At 39.5% G+C, this 26,701-nt stretch overlaps 1 protein-coding gene across 4 annotated transcripts in view; it reads left to right on the forward strand.

Moving 5' to 3' along the window:
* LOC146696801 (GDNF family receptor alpha-2-like) overlaps nucleotides 1-18,800 on the forward strand; it is a 75,883-nt gene extending 57,083 nt beyond the window's left edge. For 2 of the 4 annotated variants that reach the window (XM_085475106.1, XM_085475107.1), the window contains exons 5-9: nucleotides 996-1,108; nucleotides 2,042-2,182; nucleotides 6,889-7,031; nucleotides 14,397-14,426; nucleotides 15,387-18,800. In XM_085475106.1, coding sequence (XP_085331232.1) covers nucleotides 996-1,108; nucleotides 2,042-2,182; nucleotides 6,889-7,031; nucleotides 14,397-14,426; nucleotides 15,387-15,512 — 553 coding nt within the window. In that variant the 3' untranslated portion in view covers nucleotides 15,513-18,800. Of the gene's footprint in view, nucleotides 1-995; nucleotides 1,109-2,041; nucleotides 2,183-6,888; nucleotides 7,032-7,987; nucleotides 9,395-14,396; nucleotides 14,427-15,386 lie in introns of those variants that run through there. The other 2 variants (XM_085475108.1, XM_085475109.1) reach the window with 2 other exon arrangements.
* Nucleotides 18,801-26,701: the final 7,901 nt, after the last annotated feature.

Below are 26,701 nucleotides of genomic sequence, written 5' to 3' on the forward strand. Positions count from 1 at the left end.
GCGTTCTCATTAGTGTCTGAGTCCAAGTTCATTTCTTTATGTAATTCAAAATATGTCACAATTATGACAGTGATGTGCTTAAATATAATAAAACCCATAATATTTACTTTTGAAAGCCACCATGACATCTGACAATAAAAAAAACAGAAGAATGAGCTGCTGGCAACCATTAAGTTCCTTAGAAGGGAGTGGTTATCAGGTAGTGCTGGGTCACTAGCCTATCAACCATTCAACAACCCAGATAGCATATTTCATCAATACTAAACCTATTCTTCTGTATATATGTGTGTTTTTGTGTGTTCACTAGGACAACACAGCCCAAGGTAAATTAAGGTACCTTTGAACTTAAGGCCGAGGGAATGAGTCATGCACAACTCGGAAAGAAGCAAAGAGGAAAAAGAGAAATGCAGTATAGATTGTGATTAACATTGTGGGCAGCTGTGATGTGAACAGTACAGACAGCGCAACTTTACTCACGCTACTCCCAACTTAAGTAGGTTTTACTTAAGTGGATTAGCAATGCCACCCTGGGGGCCTTCACAGACTTAAAGCTCTTATCACAAACACACCGAAACAAAACATACTATTTTTATCAGTCTCCTTGGTTTGTGGGGAAAGTGAGTTCGGGAGATGGTTAAGAGATCCAGGATAAGCACAGAAGCTATGGCCAAAAGAGCCGTATCATATCTTTTCTCATCTTTATACAAAAGCACTACGACTGGGTCTCTGCTGAATATTACTAATAGCTTGTTGGTTATGAGGCATAAGTGTTTGATATTCATGACACCTGTTGTAGAGGCCTGGGAACAGATGTTGTATATACTTTCCCAGTTTGACGCTGGTCATAATTGGCAGGTGCTCTGTAGAAAAAACTGTGCCAAAAAAATTACGCCCAGCTTTTTGTATTTGTGTGTTTTCATCTTGTGCGTGGACTTTATGACTGAGCCTGTGCTTCTCATTCTTTGTCTGTGTTGTGCTTCATGTTTTTTGTGCAGGTCTAGGCTGGCTGATTACAAAGAGAACTGCGGGATGACTCCACACGCAGCGAGCACCTGTCCTAACCAAGACAATCACCAAGCCTGCTTGGCCTCCTTTGCAAGGCTCGTTGGTCAGTACATGGCTACGTTGTGAGAAGAAAATGACGGCAGTGAAATGTGTGGACACAGAAAGGCAGATTCAGAATGTCACTGTTTTTTTTCTACCTTTCACACACATAATGAAATAAAGAAAAATACTCCAAAAACATGAGACAGCGTGCCAGCAGTCCAGGCTGCTTTCATCATGAGGACCAGACAGCAGAGTTAAAACTGATATCTCCACCAGTACACTGGGCATTAGTTCACTACTAGAAGTAATTAGGGAGCAGAGGCACTGAGAGAGTTTTTATTTAATTAAAACACTTGATGAACATCTGTTTGCTTGCAATAAACGTTAAATAAACAATATGTACTGACTAGTAGATGCATATTTTTCAGTCTCAGCCAGCAGCAGCTAGGTAATGCTGTGGCAGTACCACAGAGCTTGCTAAAAAAATAAATCTAAAGGCAAATTTACACAAAAGGGCTTTTTCTGATGCTTAGTGGTTGCTGAAGTGTCCATATTTCAGTATCAGTCAGTGCTTCCCCACCATGTGTCATAAATCATGCAGTATGAAGTGATGATATTCCACGGTGGTTCCTGGATTTCTCTAGAAAATACGACACACAGAATGTACCAAACACTCATGACACCAGCTAAAAGCATTGACACATAGAAACATTTGGAAAGTAAAATGCTTTGGTACTGTAGTGCTTTATTCAAACAGGGCACACACTTCCTAAAGCAACTACTTTGCAAAATATTTATAACATAATGGCCACTTTCCATTTAAAATAAAGCATAACACAATTGTTCACCTCCCTGTAAACTCCAACAATGCAGTGCAAACTCATACCTGTGACTAACACCTTGTTGTGCATTTTGTATGCAATTTGCTGTAAATGTAATCCATTATTGTCCATTAGTGACACATAACTGTATTTCTGTGTGGATGCCCTCGCAGGGACGGACGTGACTCCCAACTACGTGGACAGCAGCTTCTCCAACTGGACCATCTCCCCATGGTGCACCTGCAAGGGCAGCGGAAACCAAGAGGAGGAATGTCAGAACTTCCTGCGGTACTTCACCAATAACGCATGCCTAAGTAAGCCGTCACAACTCATGAATTCTCTGAAATATGTTTTGTAACTGATAGAGGCCAAACAGGCATGTATTATTGATAAAAAGTACGAGCCTGCGATGCGGAACTTTCTCTTTCAGCCACGTAAGAGAAGCGAGAGCTGTGAACTTCAGTCTTATGAAACTTTAATGGTTTCATGTCAGATTCTGGTTTTCAGTGTCATTGAGCTCTTCAGCGAAATAACTGTGGATGTGATGTTTTTAAAGTGTGGATGTTGGCGGCATGACTGAATGTGGAAATAACAAGAGATGTGGTTAGAGGGTGTGGGTAATAGATAGCTTTTAGACATCTGAAAATCAAAACGTCTGCATGAAATGAGGTGCTTGAAAATTTTTGCAAATCACTTTTATTTCAAAGAAGAAGAAAAAAGTATTTTGTGTATTTAATAATGAAATAAGGCTAGAAGGATTGCATGTAAATATTTGTCAATGAAGGATTAATGCATGGCTGGATGGACTTGAAATCATTATATAAAATTGTCTGTTAGAGAATTGAATACAACCTGCAGATATCCCTTTATCCACAGATTAAGTTGGAATTAAACGTTCTTAGTTTCTCAGATGCAAGTAATTTCTTATCATTTCTCATCCCTCCTTTAGGCAAGATCTGCCCAGACTTTAATACAAAAGAAACCATTTGCATGTCATTTTCACATTCAATCTAAGAGAGTTAAAGGGCTTAGGGGAGAAAAATGTCATGAAAAGGAACAGACTAGCGCAAATGGAATAATAGGGAGAGCTAAAATACATATCATCTGTATATCTAATGCATAACATACAGGGTGCAGCGTGACAGAAGGGTTTCTTCAAATATCTTTATGCTTTTTCACTGAAAAGTAAAATATAGCAAGTTCCATCCTTGCTATGGTGTAGCGAGCAATGTCATCAGTACTATAAGACACCATTGCCTTTACCATGTTCTATTGTGTGGATAATGCTTTCAGACCATTTCAATAGATTGCTGGGTTACCGTTTTAGCTGAGTGTGCAGGATGAGGGATGAGGCTGGGAGCTGAGGAGGCGTCTCGAAAAATAACACAAAATGCAGCATCTCCTCTTTGCAGTCGAGGGGAACAGGCGATAAACTTCAACACACCGGGAGGTAGATATACACAAAGTCACAGTGCAGGAAGATGCATATTCAACCCCCTTAATCTGAAAGACATTTAAATAAAATTTCATTCAAGCAAAACAACATAACCATGGCAACTGCAGCATTAGTAAACAAAAATAAAAGTTAAATTTTTTTAAAAAGTTAAAGAAAAAAATGGGAAGGTGTGATGCAAAATTTGGTAATACATGTAAGGAAAAAGAAGAAGTTAAAAAGTAAAACTTCAATTCAATCACCAAGGTCAGTATTTAATATTAATATGATTGGTCTCTGATGTTTTCTCTCACATTATTTTAACCATTTCTAATTGTGCAGTAGCTTTAATGCCACCACTTCTTGCAGCATGTAGCATTTGATTAGCAGTGGCAAAAGCCGCTGCTGTGGCCACAAGTGTTAATTACAGATTCTGGTACATTCAATTCTTTTTGCCCCTACTGGCTATCAATAGGTGATTTTACTGTGTACAAAAACAATTTAGTGTTATTGGTGCTGAATAAATACAGCTGTTTGCATACTAATTGCAGCAGGATGGAAACCCTTCCACAGTGTATATAACCCTGAGTTGGACAAGGAGAGGAAAAAATGGATGGGTGGATATTTGTATGGATGTCTTTCCATTAAAATTTCTAGGTAGTAGCTAAACATCCTTCAAACTGATGAGTTGACAACTTCAGAAACAGCTGAACATCAAGCAAGTGCAACAAATCCAGAGACAGCAGCTGTGATTTGACCTTAATATACTCCACTTCTGCTGAACAATGGTTTTTAATTAGAGAGAAATACTTGAGTCCAACTTCTCAGATTTTCCCAGACCGCGAGTCTCAGTCTGCTTGGAACATCTGCGCAGAAACGCTGTGTCTGGCAAGTTGTTAGTGAGCCAAGTTTTGGTCAGAACAAGGCAGAAAGTCCAAACGTTACTCTTTCTTTTTGTACACTCAGTCTTATCCAGATATCTAATTTAAAGTTGGCCAGAAAAGGGAGGAATCACAGACCCGAATGTGGTAGAGTTTTGGTTAATTAGCAGACTGGCCTGCTCGCTCCTCTTTAACTTCAATGCGCACCACTTCTGTTGAAAGAGCTTGCTCTAGCTAAGCATCTTGGCAACACTCTTTTTCTAGGAAACCACTTACTCTGCTCATATGTTGCCAGGACATGTGTTGGGGTAAAATTAGTGACCAAGACAAATCTGAAGCTGTTATTTAAAGGTAAAAAAACTTTAATTATAACAATAATATGTCACTATATAGACTCTTCTTTTATCTTTGCCATGTATGCAAACTAGATTTATATCTGTTTACATCTTGAGCTAATTGTATTGCATCTTCATTACCAATTTAATTATGTAATTAAATTCTTACAGCTTTAACTGTGCTGTAGATCATGAGAAAATATTTAGTGTAAACCTTTAGATCTGCAGCAGAGTTCATTTTGATACCTCATCCATCACAGCATACTTCAAGTGAAATCAGAAAAACATGCTTTAGATGGTTCATTTACTGTCCTTGAACTGTTCCCAATTTTTCCTTACAAGCTCCAGCAAAAACAATGGTCCAACAGAAGACTAGATTAGAATTCCGATTTGTATAAAATATATGGGAGGCCAACAAAGAACATTCCAGCTTAGAGGTATTATGACAGTCAGACCCTGACTCCCCCTTCCCCTGTCTCTGCTTCTCTTGTTCTCTCCTTCCTTCTCATTTCATCTATCCCTGCAGGTGCGACAATACAGGCTGTGCCCAGGGGTTAAAGGAAAGCTTAATATGAGCCGTTAAAAAATGGAATTGCTGTTGGCAATGAGCTTAATCACTCAGTGGAACATTTGGGTGCAGTAAAACATCCTGGGTGGAGGCCCCCCAGCCAACTAGTTTGATCTATGACTTTATTCACCCATTTCACATCTTTGAGGGGGATTGCTAACCATAGCTGACCCTGACAAACAGATGCTTAACATTACAGGTCTTAGCAGCACTCCACTAGCTCTTGACTGCTAGCATTGACATTGTTAAGCCTCGCCAGTGAACTCGATTTTTCTCTGAACCACTCTCCTGCTTTCTAGCAGAAGCCCAAATTGTCAGTGTCGACCAGCATAAAAAAATATGAAGTGTGCTCTTCTGTGTGTTTTGTGTGCAAGTGAATGTGCATATGTGTACCTCTGTGAGTGTCTTTGCTGTTCAAATACTTGTGTGTGCGTGTGTCTGTGTGTAGGCGGACCAACAAATGTGACAGACAAATTTATGTGGCCAAGCACCGGTAGTACTAGGGACTGTGTAGTCATCTGATTATGCATGTGCATTCCACAACTATCTTATTTGTCCTTTGTGTGGTGGTGTGGAAATGCCATTTCTCCTTTGTTTGGGAATGTTTTGAATTTGATCAGTCACATAAATCTATTCAAAGTCATCTCTGCATGCTGACCTTATAATGGAGGTGGTTGCCAAGCAATTACATGCCTTGCCTTCTCTCTGGCTGAACAAAGAGAAACAAGCCTTGTGTTTTAAACGGATGAGCGGTGAAAAGGTACTCAGCGCCTATTTTTACCATATCTAGCTGGAAAGCTGACTGAACAGGGATTTATCACATTTCTACAGAGACACACACATGCACTTAGACACAAAATTAAACACGTGTACAGCACATCTGCAGGCGCTGATATGCTAGGGCTCGTATTTATTCACATGCTGTCCTCTGTTTGAACTAGTTGATTTCCCTCTTTTAAAAGATTGTATTGCTTTTCATGCTAACAAACAAATTAGGACTCATCTTTGCAAGCGTGGTCATTTTAGCGCTATTTAGTCAGCTCGTAGCAGTTTGAGAATGGCTGTTGCATCGTAAGAGAGTTTTTTGTAATATGCATGAATCCAACATAAAGCAAAGTTGGTTGTATTTGATAAATATAATCTGTTGTGTCGCCGCAGGATTCGCTTGTAAAGGATCATAGAAAACGCAGATTAATTCGTGATCCAGTTCTTTCGTGACTTGCTCCTAATCGAAATGCTGTCACACTGCAAGACGATCATCTGTGATAGATCACAACATCTGTGTAAATGGAAACTTTAAAAAAAAATGCTCAAAAAGGCAAAAAGGAAAATGTATTTATTGACTTCATTTATAATGCATGAAATACAATTAATTAGCTCTCAGATGCTTGGCACAACTGTATCAATAATGTATCGCTAGAGGAAGTGATTCAATTTATTGCCTTATCAATATTTTGTGCCGCCGCTAATAAATAGCATAAATATGCGAGGCAGTCAAAAAGGAAGGCATAACTTACAAAATAAAACATAAGGCAGTGCTTAGTAATGACAGACAAAACTCGGATAGCAATTTGTGATTAGTTTGGCATATTTCTCTGAAGCTTACTGACAAAGCAAAAAGACTGGCTCTCTGTGCTCTTTCTGCTCCATCCTTCCTCAGTCTCACTCAGCCTTGCCTCATTCCTTTAGTTGCCAAAGATTGGGCAGGGTACCAAAAAGTTGACTTAGAGCTGTCTGTCTGCTAGCTGGCTTCTTGTTGGGATGGCAGTCAAACCCAAATGACTTTATGTCTCTGTTCCTGCAGGAAATGCCATTCAGGCCTTTGGTTATGGGATAGACAACACACAGAACAAAAGTGGGCCTGTCCCAGGCCCCTCAGCGACACCGAAGCCAGACCCTGTATCGACACAGGAGATCTCAGAAAATCTCCCAGTGACTATCCCAAAGGTAAAAGGTTCTCAATGTTTCATTACATGGGATGTTTTACATGTAGATGTTAAATGTGATGGCAAAATGTAATTTAGAGTTGTTATTTACTGCCTGTTTGGCAATCGGGTATGCTCTGCAGTTTGAAGGCTACTAATATGAAGCTTCTGTGTATGTTCAATAAGCAAGATCTGTAATCACTCATGTGCTTGCTTTCCCAGGGGTTCGACTGCTAGTCTATTCTTTACATTGCTCCCACTTTCCCACGCTGCCAGACTCAGTACTGTTCATTACAATCCATATTACAGTCATTACTGTAGACCAATAATCTTCTTGCCTGCCTTCTTTGAGCCAATCAGCCTCCACTCTGCATGCATTAAAACTCACTGCAATGTGCCTGATCATGCAACAGCTAACAATCATGTTTTGTTTTGTTTGTTTGTTTTTTTATTCTGTACCCTGTCACAGTAAGATCGCTGTTTTTTGGGGGAAGTTCTGTGCTAAATCTTATCAATGCTGGGGTTCCTTTCTGCCATGATGGCTCATCTTATCAGCAAATAGATCTCAAGAAATCATATTCAATTCTTTCAAATGCTCTCTCCTCATTGAACTTAGTTAATCGTGACACATTTAGGTCAACTCACTGTAAAAGTTAAATAGATGTGGATGTTGCTTTATTTTGTTTTTTGTCACATCAAAAATATACATTTTCATCTCTTTCCTGCTACTTCTCTGCATACATTTGATAAAATGGACCAACTGCAAGGAGAATCACAAAAATACTCCTCCGCTCTCTCTTTTGTACAGTGGCAAAATAATAAGACTCAACGTGCTGCACCGTTCACATTCGCATCACATACAATCTCTATGCTTGTTAAAGCAATTGGCACATCAAAACAGACGCTTTATGATAACACAGTTTATGCTACACACCCAAGATGATGACATGTGGTTGAAATATTGTATTTTTCTTACAGACAAAGAAAGAGTGAAAGGAATGGGAGGTGGAGGCTTAATCTGGATTAGATGTTCTAAAATACTGGCACAGGGCCTGTTCTCTGCTGAATGCTGTCTACTATGAAAACTGCAGTTAACTCAACTATAACTAGGTTCACTGTCTGGAGCAGAAAACATTACCACTTTTTTTAATGCTGTGCTGCACAAATGCATAGCTCTTTGTCTTTTAACATAACTCTTCTTCATTTTCTCTTCAAATAAGTGTAAAAATGACAGAATTAAGTTATTCACCAAAGAATCCTTCTTTTTATGAGTCTCTCTGCTACAGAAATATTTCACTTTACACTATAGGTCGAGAAGAGGCTTTTCTTTTTATCTAGCTGTTGAGTTGGATTAGTTTTCACAGTGAATTACGGCTGTGTTTTACAGATGTATTTTAGATGTTTTGTGCAGCTTTCTAAAGTAAGAGTAATGATGCTTTTCACCTTTGCAGGAGACCCATGTGCCCATGTTTGGCAGCGGTATAAAACTGTGCTTTATAAAATATTCTGCTGCTGATGTTGTTGTTCATGTCATTTTTCAGTGACTGTTACATATCCAAATCCAAGTAATGTGCACGGTTTAGGAATGCAAATTTGTGTTCTGAATGAACAACTACTACATTAAGACATTTCGCATCAGAGCCGTTAAATGTTAAATGTGCAGTTTTGTGCTTTGCACACAAACCCTCGTTGATTGGAACACAGGAAATTAAAACCTTATGTCGTGATCACTGCGTTTGAGCCTTGTTTTCGGTCTTGAATTTTTAGTTAATATGTTAAAGTTTGAGTTTCTGCTTTGTTTCTCTTGTTATTTCTGTTTAGAAAGTTTAGATCTTTGTTTATTTTATTTTCCAAATCCATTTTTTTCCCTATTATTATTTCACTGCTGTGCCTTCTGTTGGATTGTTTTGGAGTTTGCATTATTGCATCAGCCTAATAAAACAACTCATTTTTTGTTCATTCGGTCTACCTTGTGCATGCCACTGCTGGGTCCCAGTTCTGCAAACCTTGGACCCAGCAGTAGAGTCTGAACAGCAGCAGGTGGCTTTCTCGTTTTTTGAGAAGAATTTTGGAACTGAATATGAGCCTATCTCCAGAGGGGCTTACCAAGGCAATGGGGGCCTCACCCAGTAGTTGTGCTCCTGAGGGAAGCCATACCTCAAGGCTACCAAGCCTGCAGGTCCAACTTCCACCAGAAGTCAAATTGGGTTAAGTGTGCAGCTAGATTGTCTGCCACCTGCTGTTGCTCCTGTCAACTACCCAAACCAGCATTTAAATCTCTGCCATCTTAAAAGAGCGACTGCAGCCCTTGGCAACACTGCCGATTGCAGCCTCAGCAGCCAATTCCTCCGCCTGAGTGTTTACCCAAACTCCATGCCCTGAGTTCCTTTTTTTTTTTTAATTCTGGCTACCCCGTGACCATGTATACTGTGTCCAAACCAGTATCCCCTGTGAGACTGGGGTCCCTAAAACTCAGCCTGTGTGTCCTAACCTGTCCTAGCTGAGTGTCCTGTGGTGACAAAGCTGGTGCAACCCAAGAGTCCTGTGCCTAAGCAAATAGAGCTCACCAACACTCAACCACCTGAGGAACTTCATTGCCTCCACTGGACACCTGTCTCGTTACCCTTCAGTTTCCACTTACCTGATTGCCCCCTTGTGCATAAATAGTCCTGCATCTGTTGTACTTACAAGTGCCCCTCCATTGTGTTCTCCTGTGATTCCGTTGGATTTCTTTTGGCTCATTTTTAGACTTTGTGTCTCTGCATCTGCAAGAAAACGGCTCACTTTCTGTTCATTTAGTCTTCCTTTTGTGTCTTTGGATTTCAATTCTGTAAAACCTGACACCCTAAAAATGTTGCAAAGAGGAAAATTAATGAATAAGCACAGCTGATAACATTAACAGTGTGTGTATTACCGAAAGGTAGAGAAAGAGAGAGGATAGCAGAGGGCGAATGGGTGGTGAAACCGCTTTCTCCAAAGGTTGTGTGTGTGTGTGTGTGTCAGTATTGATGCACTGCTCAGTGCCTGTCTCACTGCAGCATGGTGTTTAATTTATTGTAAAAATGGTAATTAGGAAACAATAAGACGTGTGATTACTCAAGCAGGAAGTTTATAATTAGAGAGGGAGCTGGTAGCGACATTTTGGGCGGCCCTGAGTTCTTAGACAACTATGCCTGGCAATTAAAACTTGTCAAACTTCCATGGCAGATAAATTGGGGGTGTGTTGTTATGGTATGAGTCCTCTTGGCAGAAGACTGACTGTCCAGAGCTGTAAATCTCACTGTGGCTCATTGAGTAAACATGTGGTCTGAAGCTTGGTCCTTTGAGCACTGTAAAGATGCATCCATATTTAGGTATAACTGAGCAGTGCCATGCTCCCAACTCCAGTGGTGAGGTTACGCACGTGATATTTGTGTACCCAGTTTAAATGTGCATTACAACAAACTGATACAGTTTCTAAAGCAAACTAAGTCTGTTTTGAATGGCAGTTATCACTTGTTTACAGGGTCATGTCACCAGTATGCAAGGTCTTCCACCAACCATTTGGCCCTTAAAACCTCATGTGTTTGGAAGTTTTGTTGGCGTACTGATTATGTTCATTTGTACACACTGTTTGGTTGAGGCGCCAAAATTACTTCTCTGGGAAGGCACTAAATTCATTTGATTAGTCTTTGGAAACAAGATTTTAGTTTAGATTAAAACACACCATTTCACATCACTAAACACATATTACAAAGCTCAACGTTCCAGGTGATGAATAAACATCAATCCAATATTTGTATCAGTTGTTATTCCTGTACTGCCTTAAAAAAGTTTCTTTTTTTTAAAGTGAGTGAGCAGCTCTGTGCAGCCGATCTGTTAAATTCAGGTCTGTGTTTTTAAATATTTATGTACTATGCCAGCAGTGTACTGGTGGCAAACAGTTCTAAGAGTTTATGGAGGGAGCTAACTGCAAACAGTTAGCGGTTTCAAGGTATTTCATGTCCGCTACATCAAATTTTCTTTGCAGGAGTTTGTGGATTGATGACGGGTGAAAAGCTCAGATGAGTTTTCCTTGTCAGCTTCTCTCGCTCTCAGTCTCACACTTGTTATGTTCATTATTTATTGGACCTGCTTTAACATACCAGGTTGTCCTCGGCTCCACTCTGTGCGTGAGGAGATGCACACATGTAAAACTGGGAGAAGACAAAGGCAGCAAAGTGCAGTATACTAAGGTGAAATTAAACAAATGGAAAAAGAATCACCGTTCATTTGCGTTATGCTGGTGCTGATTAAATTATTTCACTAATAAACACAATTTCAGTGAATAAGCTTGCAAATATTTATTAGCCATATTGTGCTTTATGAAGTTTGGAAAGTAATGTTTAAATTCAGCCCGACGTTGCCTTACACAAGATTATCTTATATCAGTACTGCAAATGAAAAAGTTGAACTGGTGCATCCCTGATCAACTGCAGATTTAACATGTACTTATTCCCACAACTGCAAAAGCATCACTTGATCTGGATTACTTTCTGTTTATCGTGATTACTATCTTGTACCATCTTGGCTACAGGCAGGTACCAGGAGGGTGTCTACTAGTCATATCTATGGGACAGATTGCAAATTATAACTGGCCATTCAAAGGGCTGATAACAGTCAAAGTGGGTACTATCTTTTTGCTTCTATGTAGTAGCTCTAATATGAACTCAAAGGATTTGGCTAAAAATAGACCACTCTGCATAAAGCAGTTTAATACTTTAAGTCATTTATATATGACACAAACAACAATAATATATGTTAAATCACACAAGTCTATGTGTACGGACACCTGGAATCTCAGTGCGGGTGTACAGAAATCTGAATTTCCAAAATATTCGTGTATCTCAAAAGGATAAACCCTCATTTGATGCCAAGGACTCGGTTCCAATCTCAGCAGGAGATATTATATTATTGCTCTCTGCTGTAAGTAAATATGCATTTTTATTTAAATCTATTACTGTGTAAAAGGATATGACTTTAAGAAAGATAAGATATATATATATATAGTCAGTTATTTGAACATGTAGTGGTTAAAATTCTGTTGCAACATCAGGTAAGTTTGATTTAGACATCAAACAAGTTCACTGTGATTTTAGAGGGCTTTGAACCCAAATCAAGGGGAAAATGTTCAGTGGGAATGACATTTATCATAGATTGGATGGTTTTTGAAACCTTATTCAATAAACAATCAGTCAGGGATCTTTAAGTGGTGACCATTATATAAAAGCAACAGATAATTCACCATGACCATCACTGGCCACTTCATTAGGTACACTTGTTCAAATGCTTGTTAAGGAATATGTTCTATCAACTAGTCACATGGCGACAACTAAATACATTTAAGCATGTTCAAGAACTTCAAACCAAGCATAAGAATGAGGAAGAAAGGTGGCGTTGAACATGGCTTCGTTTTTGGTGCCAGATGAGTACTTTCTGAGACTCTACAGAGATTTTACTGGCATTTTCCCCAAACAACCATCTCTAGGATTTACAGAGAATGGTCTAAAAAAGAGAAAATATACAGTGAGCAGTCGTTGCCTTTGATGAAAATGCCTTGTTGATGGAGAAGGTCAGAGGAGAATGGCCATACTGCCTCAGGCTGATAGGAAGGCAACAGCAACTCAGATAACCACTCGTTACAGCCAGTTTATGCAGACGACCTTCTCCGAATACACGTCAAAGCTTGAAAGCTGGTGGGCTACAGCCGCAAAACACCAATCCAGTTGCCACTGTTGTCAGTTAACAGGAAACTGAGGGCAAAGCGCACCACATTCACACAGTTTCACCAAAATTGGAAAAGATTGGAAAGATGTTGTGAGTTGTTCTGAAATGTTATGAGTATGGACATTCAGATGGTAGGGTCAGAGTTTGTCATGAACAATATGAAAACATGGATCTGCCTTGTTTCAATAGTTCAGGCTGTTGGTGGTATAATGCAGTGAGGGATGCTTTCTGGGCATTTTTCCAGCTCTTTAACACAAATTGAGCATTGTTTAAATGCCACAGCTTACTTCGCCTTAGTTACTGACCATGTCCATCCCTGTATGGCCACATTGTATCCTTCTTCTGATGGTTGTGTTGGGATGTGGTGGAACAGGAGATTCACATCATGCATGTGCAGCAACTGCTTGATGCTATCAAGTCAATGTGGACCAGAATCTCTGAGGAATCTTTCCAACACCTTGTTGAATTTGTGCCATGAAGAATTAAAACAGCTCTGAAGACATTGTGGAACTGGCAAGGTGTAACTAATGAAGTGGCCGGTGAGTGTATGTTGACAACATAGCCTCATTAGCAGATTTTTGTACAGCTTGCCTTTTTCCCCACACCTTGTGCCTTCTTTCAAATGACTCAATGTTACTATGCGATGCCATTTCAAACCAATTACCTTCACATTTACCAAACTTGTGTTCAGGAAGTGCCTACTGATTCTACAGTTTTTGCAATGTGTTTCTTTGAAATGTTAAATTTTATTAAAAGCAACTCGTGCAAGTGATCAGTCTCCACGCCCACATTACACACACCCAAACACACACTCTGAGCTCGCAGGCAGCGGAAGGCTAGTGTTGTCTGTGCTCTCATGTAACCCTGTCACTGTTGATTTTCAGCTCAATTGAATGGAACTGACTGGTGGAAAAAGGCTACATAACTCAGGGTTACTCAATAAGTAGTTGCAGTTTCGCTGCAAATTTGACAGTGAATGAAAACAAGTGCTGTCTAGATGTGTGTTTACCACTTAAATGACAAGTCACGTGCATTTTTAACAGTTTAAATAAATGCTTTTGTTTCTCTCGCTCTCTCTGCCTGTAAACAAATAAGGACATTTCGACATTGTCTGTATTCTGTCATGTATATGCATGTGTTTGTGCTTTATCCCTTTGTTCATGTGTGTGCAGCTTATCACAAGCCTGAGTGTATGTGTGGATATTGGCTGCAGCTAGAGATCTGGACTCATGTCAACAGGCTGCTGCCACACATCACTGCCCTTGCTAATTAATTGGCTTTTAGTCGCGGATGTGTTTGGTGCATTGTCAGGCTACCCAGTGCTGCTCCTCCGCGCGTGCACCCCTCTTTTTTTGGCAACTGTCATTTCAATCATTTCTTTGTAAAGTGCAAATTCACAAACACAGGTACTGTGATAACTGCGGCTACTGGAAACACCCCCTTTGTCTCCCTCGTTCTCCCTCTTGCATCCTTCTTCACAGAAGCAAAAATATGGCTGTCTTGTTAAAATAACTCAACAATTTTCTCGTTTCATTGTTTATTTTCTCATTTATGTGTTGCCTCGTTCTGGTGGAAGACGAAGTGCTGGTAGATAACATCATAGTAAATCTTTTTCTTTTCTTTTTTTTTTTCCTGTGCACAGCGAAATGGGCGAATACATGGTGAAGATGAGGTGAGGGGAAGGTGGAGGAGGGGAAAGAGGAGGAGAAAATGTTTCATGTTCCTTATGATGTGCCTCTGTATTGCTGTGCAGGACTGAAAATGGTACCTTTGCAAATTGAGCAGGACTGCTTTAACTTGAAGGCAAATGGTTATGCTTTGTGTTACAGAAATCCGAGAAAATTGAAAAAGTATTCAAAATGCTAACAATTTTATGGAACGGCATATAATAAAACCCATTGTAGCGCGGGTATAACGGTGGAACTCTGGAGGCCACAGAATTTAATATCTGTGCTGATTCCCACTCGTCTCCGCCATAATGTGAACAGTGTGGGAAAATAAACTTCACAAGTTTATTCTCTCTTGTGCATAAGAATAAACACTGTAGCGTTTTGATTGTGCACACTCAAACAAGGGGTCTTGTTTTCTTGGGCTTCTACTTGCTGTAAGATTTGCCTCATGAAATATTGAAAAGAAATCCATAGCCACCGCTGGCTTCTGTAGTGTGTGTTTGGCTTCGTGGCATGTTTTTCTTGTAAATAAAGTCTGTAATGATAGCTTTAAAAACTGTTTAGAGACTTGCTGGCACAGCCTAAAAGAGTTTTTGAGAAAAAAAAAGAAAAAGTGCACACAAGAAGCTTTCCTTTGTTGCCAACTTGTTTAAGAAGCGAGGAGCATACTAAGCAGCACGGGCTTGAAATATACTTCACATATCAAAACGTTTGGTGGATCAAACACTTAATGTTCATGCCAAAGTAGATGTACTGCGAATGTCATTTCTTGCTTTGACTTTCTGAATGATGTTTTCTCTTCTTCTCTTTAGCAGTGACCCTGTCCTCTCTCATTTCCCTCCTGTCCTGTCTGACCTCTCTCTTATCAAATGCCAGAACAGGAAAGCAGCATGAATTGTGAGTCATGTCTAACCTTTTGCGGATCTCTCTCTCCCTCTGTGTGTCCCTCTCTATCTGCCCAGTATCACCAACCAAGAGGTGGTGTCATGGACCTGGGAGAGGATCACTCTTCTTGTCTCTATGCCAGTGTCTGGGCTCTGCTTCCCAGCCTGGCTTTGGCTCTGGTCCTGGCCCAGCATGCCTTATAGAAGCGCCAGGAGGAGAAAAAAGAGGTCATCCACCCACAAGCTGATCCCAAATGCAGAAGGTGTTATTCCTGAGACTGATATTAAGAAGGCTGATTCTCTGGACAGTTGACATGGATGGCATTTACGAAAGAGAAAAACAAAAGGCCGAGAGAGGTGGAAATGACTGAAATTTTATAACTGTGAATTTGTTGTTCATTTATCGTATCATTCGGGCAGACCGCAACTGTGATGGAGCACATGGCTTTACAAAAGACCCTTGGTATGAGAGGCCATGAAGGCCGCTCTCTGACTGAGTCACGAAAAAAACCCAGAGGACTGAAGCTGCTCATGTCAAAGACTTCTGCACTTTTCTCACCAAAGGAGGGCGAGAGGGGGGGAATGAACAACACAATTAAAAGAAGGCAAGGCAGGATTGGCAGAAAAGAAATTGTTGCAAAGAGAAAAGGAGTGAGCTTGAAGTAAATGTCATATAGTGAGATGGGAAAAAAAGAAGGAATCGTTTTTATTTGCTTTGGGTCTTGGACTTAATCTTCTCTTGGATGAACAGATTGCACATTTAGAGGCATGGATGGGGGATGATTACGTTCTGTTTCTTCAAATCTAGTGTAAACTCTAAATTGTAAAGCCTACTCAATGTTCTAAGTGTTGGTATAGTATCTGTGACCATAATCAATCTACAGTACCGAGCTTTCATTTGGGTGCTACAGTGTACCTTTTAAGCAGGCAGCGAAAAGAGCTAAAGGCGGCCGTATTAAACAGTTAATGGTCTTATGGTCATTTAAGATGTTGTTGATAATTGTGGGTGTTCGCCATATGTCCACCCGCACACGTGTATATTTCTGTCTCTATGTATATAAACAACACTTTTTCTTTCATTCAGCCTAATGATATCTAGTACCTTTAAAGGACATTATTGTATGCACAGGTGGCTCTGTACTGGTACTGAAGGAAGGATTTCATTATCTGCATTTATATTTGTCTATTAAGGTTTGATCACAAAGAATGTATACAGGGATAAAATTAAACGAGCTCCAACTGCTTGAAAAAGCCATAATGTGTGTGTGAATATTGTAATATTTGTTTACTGTGTGTGTCTGTCTATGTGTGTACAAACTCATTACAATGTGTGAATGGGTTTACAAGCAGGAGAAAAGTAGCTTGTGAGGAGCATTTTGAATTGCCCGTGTGGGGGTTCATTTTGCCCCGTCAGACAGCAGAGGTTATGATGCATATTGTAATTGGAGAGTAAAATCACCTTGCAGTTCTGGTAAGCGTTTTTGGGACCTTCCAGCTCTTTTGTTTCCAATTTTAAGAGTCTCTGAACTTTTTCTTCATTTAGTTTTTGTCCAGAGGAGCGGAGAAGAGTGATAACAGCCTCTCACTAACAGATTGGGCCCGTTTGAGTGTGTGTGACTGCCTCTTATTATTGATGATTATTATTAGTATTATTAACAGACATGTGAAAATGTCAGCCTGTCCTTTAAATGGCTTCCTTTTAATGGGAAATTGTTCCACACAAGCAAATTTGTTTTGACTCTTCAGAAGAGGAGCTGATGTCTTCAGCTGCTTGGTGTCCACTGTTAAAAGGACATGAAAGTCATTCTGTGTAACTTGGGCAAATCAGCAATCAACTTAGCCACAATCTTTTGGACGTAGCTATAAAAGAGCACATTTGCAAACAAGATGAGGCCGAATGCATGATGTTACACCCATAAGAATATCGTTTTGCCCATCCGTGCATTGTGTTTGTTTTTGAAACACACGCTCTGACAGATACTGAAAGAACAACAAAAAAATCAAGACTTGCGCTGGCATCTTTGCAGATGAGAGACATTTTTTGTGTGTTCATGCTTTCATAATTTTCCACTGCTCTGAATGAATGTTACCAGTAGTTTCACCAAAAACAAGTTTTTATTTTCAAACAGCACATCAAGTGTAGTGTTGTGACACATTAATGCCTGCTATAGAACCAAACAGCTTTGTGTTAGCAGGCAGGGTTTAGAAAAGGTTTACTATCTGCCCGGATCATGAATGTTGCATGAAACTCAGCTCAGTGTGCTTTCACCACCACGGGCTGGTTCGGTCTGGCAGAAATTACAGTCATTTCCTAAACTGGTGAGTTTATTGCAGATTACTGCTGCAAAATGGCAAAAATCTCAGCACAATATTTGTCTTTGCCTTCCACATTCAACACATTTTCATAAAGCAACCACCATGTTTTTGGCTGTAGATATATAGATATCCATTATATATAGATATAAATATATACAAGTGAATTGTAAGGATTTTTAACCTGTAGCAAATAATCGCACAATAATCACACACTTTCAATATTAAACAAAGAAAAACGCATGTATTTTTAAAAGTAAGTCTATGAACTCGTGCATGTGAACAATTTCTCTTTTTTTTTTCCTGATATCACATAATGAATGTTGCAGTCCTTTCGAATTGTAATGTACTTCTGTCAGTGTTTTCAGACTGCGTTGAAAAACTTTCAAGGTCTCTAAATTGTTGGACAAAGACACAATGTTTGTAGTTTTGCCTCCACCAAAGAGGATTTTAAATCAAACAATCAAGATGTGATTGAAGCACAGACTCTTTAATTCAAGGGTTTTAACAAAAAAATCACATTAACTATTCAGGAATTCCAGCTATTTTACAAATAGTCCCCCATTTCAAGAGGCTCAAAATTAATTAAAATAATTTTAATAGTGTGTTTTATTATTTTGCTGTTTTTAATACTTGGATGAGAATCCTTTTCAAGTTACTGCCTGCAGTGTAGAACCCATGGTGTTTCCTCACTTTCCTTCAACCTTCAGTTGCTGCTTGTTTGTGGTTCTTTCTGCATTCAGTATTTGCATTTAATAACTGGATGCTTTACTGGACTGAGATCAGGGGACTGACTTAGCCATTAAATATTATCCCGTTGCTTTGACTTCAGAAATTGTTGGGTTGTTTTTATGGTGTGCTTTGGGGCATTGTCTATTTACACCGTTAAGTGCTGCCTGATCGGTTTTGGAGCATTTGGCTGAATCTGAGTAGAGACTATAGCTCTGTATAAATCACAATTCACCCTGCTGCTTCTCTCATCAGTCTATACTAGTGTCAGGGATCCACTGGTAGCCATACATGCCCAGGCCATACCACCACTACAATGGCAAGTGGCACAACTTGCCATGTTTGACAGATGATCGGGTGTGCTTTGGATCATAAGCTGTTTCTCTTCTTTCTCTTTTTCACTTCTGGTACAAGTTTATCTTTATGTCATTTGTCTAAAAAGTTTTGGGGGATTTTTTGCAAAAAAGTGCAGAACCTTTAGATGTTTTCTAGCAAAGTCTTGTGTGTAACCAGTGCTTTGCCCCCTGTTGTAAACGCTCTGTATTTACACTCATGATTGTACACCTTGATAATGATGCACATACCTACTCAAGAGTGTTCTTGACTTAGTAAAATGTTGCGAAGCTGTTATTCTTTACCAAGTAATAACTCTGCAGTTATTGACTTCTGTGGTCTTCTGTGGTCATTTTGGTGTTGCTGAGCTGGTCCGTGCATTCCTTCTTTTGCAGGATGAACCAGATTCTTGATTTGGCCACTCTTAAAGTTTTCGCTATCACTCTGATAGATCCCTCACTTACACTGACATCTCTCTTTAAAATTTAAAATTACAGTGAAAAACTACAAAATACAAATTCAACACTCAACTTCAGATATTCTGCCTGCTTCACCTCTCATGAAATAATAAGCAAACTATCTACACATGGCCCTGAAACTACTTGTCAGTCAATAGTCTAGTTATTGAGTATAAACTCAAGCTCCATTTTTTAGAGGCATTGATTGCTAAACAAAATTTGTTTTAAAACCCTTGAATTAAAGCTGTAAGTCTGCACTTCAATTGCATATTTAATGTGTGATTTAAAATCCGCTGTGGTGGTGCACAGAAAAAAAAAACTACAAACGTTGCACCTTTACCCATGAGATTAGGAACCTAACTGTATGCTGCCATGTGGACAAAGTAGTTAGGTCTAAACAAATCTATCTGATCATCTATTTAAAACATATCTGCAAAATCAAGTGAAAATATCAGGCTCAGTTTGCGAGATTCTAAAAACATTACAAGAGTTTCTCATCCTACATCAATATTACACAATTTTGGAGGGTAAAATCCATCAAAGATGAAGCGGAGCTGCCAATTCTCCAGCAAGAACAGCCTCAGTAGTCCATAATACAATATAGGCATAATATATTTTAGTCCAGACCCACTCATGGACACAACCCAGTGCTCTCCTCAACAAACCTGAGTCCTTTTTATATCAAGATAACCTTATTATTTTTATATGCTTACTTTTTCAGATTGAATTATCTCTAAATATAGCATGCAGCATTCGAGGTCTTTGTGACGAGGAGTGTGGGTCTAGTTTGACACTTGGTTCCTCCTTTTGCAGCCACTTACCCCTGTTTCGCTTTGCTCCTGAATAATTCAGAGCTCAGTGGAGTCTAAGGCAGGATTCATACTTGAAGAAGGTAAAATGCAAACAGTTTGTACTTGGATGATAGCAATGTTTAGGCGTTATAGAAATCACTGAGTGGCATTTCATGTTCCACCAATGTGACAACTTACATTTTTTTCTTTCAGTTTTTTCTTCCCTGTGCAGAAGGAAACAAAGCTCTTCATGTCTCTGCAGGATGCCGCAGAAGTAAATGAAAGCATTTACCTGTTCGGAGTATATCCTGTTTCATTAATGCAATTTGCATGTAAACTTCTGCCCTGCTGCGTTTATTTTAGAATGTTCACAATCAAAAGATTTACAGCTTAAATCTCTCCACACTTCCCTTTTGGGTAGCTGTCCCAAGAACAATATTGTCCATCCCACCCAGTCTATTAATCAAGTGTGCATTTGGTCAGTTTGTTGCTTACTTTTCAAAAAAATTGATGAGGCACTGTGAGTGATTATACTGTCAGCGTCCCATATAGGCAATCAAAACAGGCAGATAAATTAAAGGTTTTGACATGTCAAAAATGCAAATATAGTCATAAAAATTCAAATCTCCCCTCCCTTTATATTCACCCCCTCCCTGTAGAGGGTCTGAGTTTGGGGTGAAAAAGACAGCTGATCAGCAGTTCTTACACAGCTTAAGAGAATGTATATGCAAGAGGTCTACAAATCACACTGCACAATTTTCGGAGATATTACCGGCGTAGAAGTGCAGCAGTGGGACAGTTTGAAAAGAGGCAGAATAAAGTGCTTTTGTAGGGGGGAAAGTGAACTGTGGCAGCTGGGACTGGATGCTGGATGTAAAGGCAAATGATAGAGTTATCTTCTGGATGTGCGTAATTTAAGCTGCTGTGATAGGGTAGAACGAAGTGCTCTTTAAACTAACTTTAAAGTGCTTCTTTTCTCTCGTATCCTTGCATTCCTGTGTTTAAACACTGAATGTGTGGTAACGCTTGTCTCTGTGTTCAAATACACGTGTAAACAGGGCTTTGTGCATGCGGCTATGACAGGGAACGGGAAAAATCTTGAAGCAGGAAATTTGCTAGAAGAGCAATATTCTCTTTTTTTTCCTATAGGGGATCCTTGTGGAGTCCAGCTTGTTTCTTCTTTCCACAGAAGACTGGAAGAGGAGAAGCAGAGGAGGCAGGTAGTGGAGAGGTTTTGGGGGCACGGGAATAAGAAAGCGGCAGGTAGCTGTACATTTCACAGTTGATTAATGAGTCACTGGGATGATGTCTCTTATCAACACTCTGCACATGGCAGAGAGAGAAGAAAGGTTTACCGAGGCTAGGAATTCTCCAATCAGAGATGGCTCCCATTGCTGTCCCATCATCCCTTTCTGTGCTCACCCACCTGTTTTTGTGAGGGCCCTCCTTCTCTTCTCTTCTCTTCTCTTCAGCAGTTTGTAGCTGATGAAATTTAGCCCTTTATGCCCTGTGTGAGCAAAGGATCCTGTGAGTTTTGTCTGAGAAATATGTATGACACCTGCTCCTATGGAGTTCACAGTGCGTCTTACGTTCTTTGTTCCAAAATTACCACAGGCTCTGATGTAAACGTTAGTAAGAAGTTGTTAATGTGGGTTATGTCATCATTGCAGAGGACTGGTTTCCTGCTGACAGCTGGGAGAGAAAAAAAGATGTGCCAGTAAAATATTTTGATAATAGATAGAGCTGTTCTTAAAATATATCACTTTCACACTTGACAGAACTGGATGTTTGATATAAACCCCTGTTTATGAAGTTTGCTACGCACGCTGCTTGTGCTGATTTTTGATAAATATGTTTGGCATGCACTAATGACTCTCAAAACCAACGCGATACGAGCTGAGAACGCTAGTTCTTTTGATGCCTGAGCAGAAAAATCCTGGCCCCAGCATGTATTCCTAGCACTGTATTGTACTGTGACTATAATAACATAAATCACAGCGAGAAAATGAGAAAAGAAAGAGCAGCAGACAAATAAATTCAGTGTAATGGGGTGCTCTCATTGATGTGTGTGGTATACAGTATATTCTTGTAAGATTAAATATCACTTTAATGCCAGCAAAAAGACAAAAGAACAGAAAAAAAGAAGGGGAAAAAGATGTTTTTGTCATAAGCAGGAAGCCAAATTATTTTGCTTTGTGATTTCATTTGTTCTACTGAAGGTGTTAATATTTTACTATAATGTGATAAGTCCATTATGGCTGATCAAATAGCACAGTACAACATTAATGATCGTTGTAAAGCATTAAAGTGGTTAGAGAGAAACCGATGCAGCACCAGTGTGACGCGCCACAGTGCTCACCCACTGTGAAGAAGACTTTTCAACTTAGGTAAAACAGGAAAGGGAAACTTCAAATGATGGATGTGAAAACAATAACAGAAATAACTCAATTTCCAAAGTCCATCTAGAAGCAAGCCTTGCCAATCATCAGGCAGTTTTTATATCCCACCACCTGCAGTAATTATATCTTGCTAGCACCACATTGGACCCTTTTTACCTTTAGAGCTGTCTTAATTCTTCGTGGCATGGATTAAACAAATTGCTGGAAACATTCCTCGGAGATTGTGGTCCATATTGACACGACAGCATCACACAGTTGCTGCATATCTATGATGAAAATCTCACATCCTGCTCTACTGGATTGAGATTTGGTGACTCTAGAGGCCATCTGAGTACAGTGAACTCACCGTCATGTTCAAGAAACCACTTTGAGATGATTTAAACTTCGGGACATGGCGCATTATCCTGATACCCAGCAGATGGGTACACAGTGCTCATAAATCAAATCAAATCAAATCACTTTTATTGTCACATCACATGTGCAGGCACACTGGCACAGCACATGCGAGTGAAATTCTTGTGTGCGAGCCCCACAAGCAACAGAGATGTGCAAACACAACAACACAAACGAGCAAAATACAAGAATGGCCAACCTGAAACTAATAAATATATGTACAATATATAATAGTATATGCATTTCTGGATGTGTATACTAAATATTTTCCTACGTGTGTGTGTGTGTGTGGTGTGTGTGTGTATGCACATTTTTACAAATTAAATAGTTAAAAAAAAAATTAAAAAAATAAATAAATAATAATAATAATAATAAAATATATAAAATATACAGAGTTGAATATGTGCAAAGGGATGGACATGGCTAGTAACATTACTCAGGCAGGGAGTGTGGTGACTAAATGGTACTAAAGCGTGACAAGAAAACATGCTCATCATTGTTATACCACTGCCATCAGACTGCACTACTTATCTTGGCTCTACCTTCTGGATGTCAGAGTAGAAATAAGAACTCATCTGACCATGCGACATTACAGCAACCAGTCTATTAGAGGGGCATAGTAAATAACATTATATGTTATTAAATATAATTTATACACAATTTATATATAAATATTAATATGAACAATAGAATTCTGTGATCTAACTTTTTTTTACATTACACAACCAGTCTAAAAAGTGAATAAATTCAAAGAAATATTCACATCAAATCTAATAAAATGTGTTGGAGGTCAATAACGATGAAATGACAACATAATGACATTTAGTATCTCTTCAGTTTGTGAAGTGTTTGAAGGTCAAAGCGCTGTCATAGCCATGTTAGCAGTCCAGAAGGCCTGTGAATTCCCTATCACAAAATGAAGTTTGCTTTAAAAGAAGAAAAGCTGAAATCCTTCAGATTTTTTTTTTATCATTAACAAATAATAATAAAATGGTTTAAAGAGTTTCAAGAAGGTTTTAGATTCAAACCTTCTCGTCTAGCAGACGTACACTGTTAATCCTTGGCAAAACCAATGATCATCTGACAATAACCATGCCAGTTTCCACAAAACACAGTTCAGACTGTTATGAAAACCACTTGTAGAAAATATCTTGATGGTCAAATATATATTCACAGGCAAAGCAAAAGACTCATCAACTAACAATTAGTAACAAGCTAATGGTAATACATGACGTCTGTTCAGTGGAAGAATGAACTGAACTGCTTATACTGTTTTTAAACTTTTTATCATGCCATTAGTACCCAGTTAGCTTAAAAGCAGTTATCCTTCTGCTGTCTTGTTAGCCATACAATCTGCTGGGTTTTGCTATTTTTCAAGGATTCATTAAGAAATTCAAAATTGACTTGCATTTTTTGTGGAGTTGCATGAATGTTTGCAAGTGTGGTGACGATGCTATGGCCAGGCACACAACTGGACTCAAGTATCCAATTCTCAGCAATACCTTGTTATTTATTTATTTTCCATGATTTAAGGGTCACGCAGGTTCTTTACGAGTCTTCGGGGTGGTGCTGCTCCCACAGCAGCCTTCCTTCCCATGGCCTTGGGCCTCATGCCTTTCTATGTTCTACAGAGTCTCACATTTTTCTCCAGGTTTCCTCCAACAGTGCAACGAAATGTATGTTAGGAAAATTCATAATTCTAAATTGTGGATGTGAGTGTGAATGGTTGGTTATATGTCTGTTTGAACCTTTTGGTGGACTGGCCAATCGCTCCTGGAGACTGTGATCCTTCCTCTGAACTTTCTTTATCTGGCGCATCAGAAACTTTCCTTGAACCTTTTTACAGACAAAGCCTCCACTCCTAGTCTCAGGAGTAGCCTGTTCCACATTTATGGGTGCTCTCTTCCTTGTATCTACTCAGCTAATCATTGCTGGTTAACACAAAAGACACTTTTTCTTAAATAAATTTTTCCTATATGTTTACATGGGGTTAGAGATGGCAGGGGTCATCAGCTCATACTCCTAGTGAAGCCTGGAAGCGATGATATGAATGAAGTTTGATCTGCAACTCACAGAACAAGAAATGGGATGCTGAAAATACTAAAAAATCATTTGAATGTCTTTTAGATACAACCAAACTCTGAAAAAGGATTAAACAGTGCCCATCTGTCACTGGAAGCAAACAAACTCTTAATAATGCTAAATTTAAGCCTTGGTACACACACACCCATTCCCTCTCACTATGCAGACACGCACACACACACACATTCATCATGCAAAAGGAAAATAGCTTTAAATACTGAAACTTCTATTTTTCGGTAAAAACATTTGTTATTGCAACATTGGATCTGTGAGGAATGATTTACCATTGGAGCCGCTTCAAGTGGTCACTTAAGGAACTGCTATCTTTGAAGGTCAGAGATTTCTTCTTGATTGCTTCTCATGTGCAAATCGAAGATTGTCACTACAGACTCCAGATCTGTTGATACATTTCAGTCAGAATTGTTTAAATGTAACACACCTGCATTTTCGTGGAAAGTTCCCACACTCCAACCTTAGTAATTAAACTTCTCACAAGATGCTTGTCAAATGAACATAATTTCAGTTGAAAGGAGTGAAAGTCTAAGACACAGAGAGAGACTGTAATGGAAATCAAAACTAAGGCAACATTTTTTTTAGCTAACATCTTACTTGCTCTGCGACAAGAGTGGACAGCAGTATTGAACCAGACCACTTGAGATGTAATTCCGTGCTCCATTGAAGAAAGACTGGACATTTCTATTGTCAAGACACATACACACATACAAAAAAAATAAGTGAAGGTGAAAGGAAGAGAGGCAGCGGGAATGAAAGAGAGGCATCAGCAAGAACAAAGAAGCGCTGGCGAGAACGAAGCGGGGAGAGGACTCGAGCCAGTGGAACTGTGAAACAATCCGATATAGATTCTGCCATGGCTGTGTGACTTTGACTGCGTCATGCTCACCCCTCTGCCTCTCACATGTGGGGTGGTTATTGATGGAGCCGTCATATCCAAGCTGAACATCTGTTATGAAATTCTACTCATCTTATTGGATTTGGTGACGGGATCTCTGTCTCTCTCTCTCTTCCTCTCTCTCACAGCTGTAGTCTGGTCTTTATTGCACAGCCACAGCCATCCTGCATGGGGCACATACACAGACACACACAGTACAGAGTGTTGTTTGGAGTTCAGCACATAGGGATTATATTGCCTTTCACCACTGTTAGCTGTTGTTTGCCCTCCTTGGATTTGTCTGTCAACTCTGCGTTTTAATGTATTTTAATACTGTTTGTCATTCTCAGAAGAATGCTGGCAATTGGATCAGAGGTTAAATTTTGTAATATTTCTGCAAAGAAGAAACAGAGACAGAGGGGGCTGCGGAGGAGCAGGGGTGGAAACTACTGTAGAAGAAGAGTTTGTATCAACACCTGCTACAGGTAGCATCCAACAACATATGGTGGATGGCACGAGTCCTGCTAGTGGTATTATGGGGAGAGAGCAGGAATAGGTGCAACAGAGGTGCACCATATTAAAATAGCTTATTGGGAATAATTCATCTGTAATAAACTATAATGAAATCAGAATATTACGGTGGACTCGTGCCCGTGAAAAGCCGTTGTGGCGTCGGGATGAGCTTTCATCTGAATTTCCAAAGGAAGGGGGAAAAAATGAAAGGCAAGAAAGCGAGAAAGAGGGACTGCACAAACAGAGCGAGGAGACAGAGTATAAAATTCACATGACAGGTCTGGTTATCTTGAATGCAAGAGCTGGCTGTGTGTTTGCTGGAGTGACACATTGGTTCTTTTATTGATAAATTAAGAAGCGCTATGCTATAATGCTACCAATATACTTTGCAGGAGCCTGGGTAAAGGACCCACTCAAAAGGCATAGATGATGACAGACTGTTTAGGGTGCTCCTCATTACTCTTGCACCTCCCAGTCCAATGTGTTTACATGT

This window comes from Copadichromis virginalis, linkage group LG12 (assembly GCF_057382275.1).
Source record: "Copadichromis virginalis isolate Kocher_CV1m ecotype Utaka linkage group LG12, C_Virginalis_male_GT1.1, whole genome shotgun sequence".
NCBI classification, from domain to species: Eukaryota; Metazoa; Chordata; class Actinopteri; order Cichliformes; family Cichlidae; genus Copadichromis; species Copadichromis virginalis.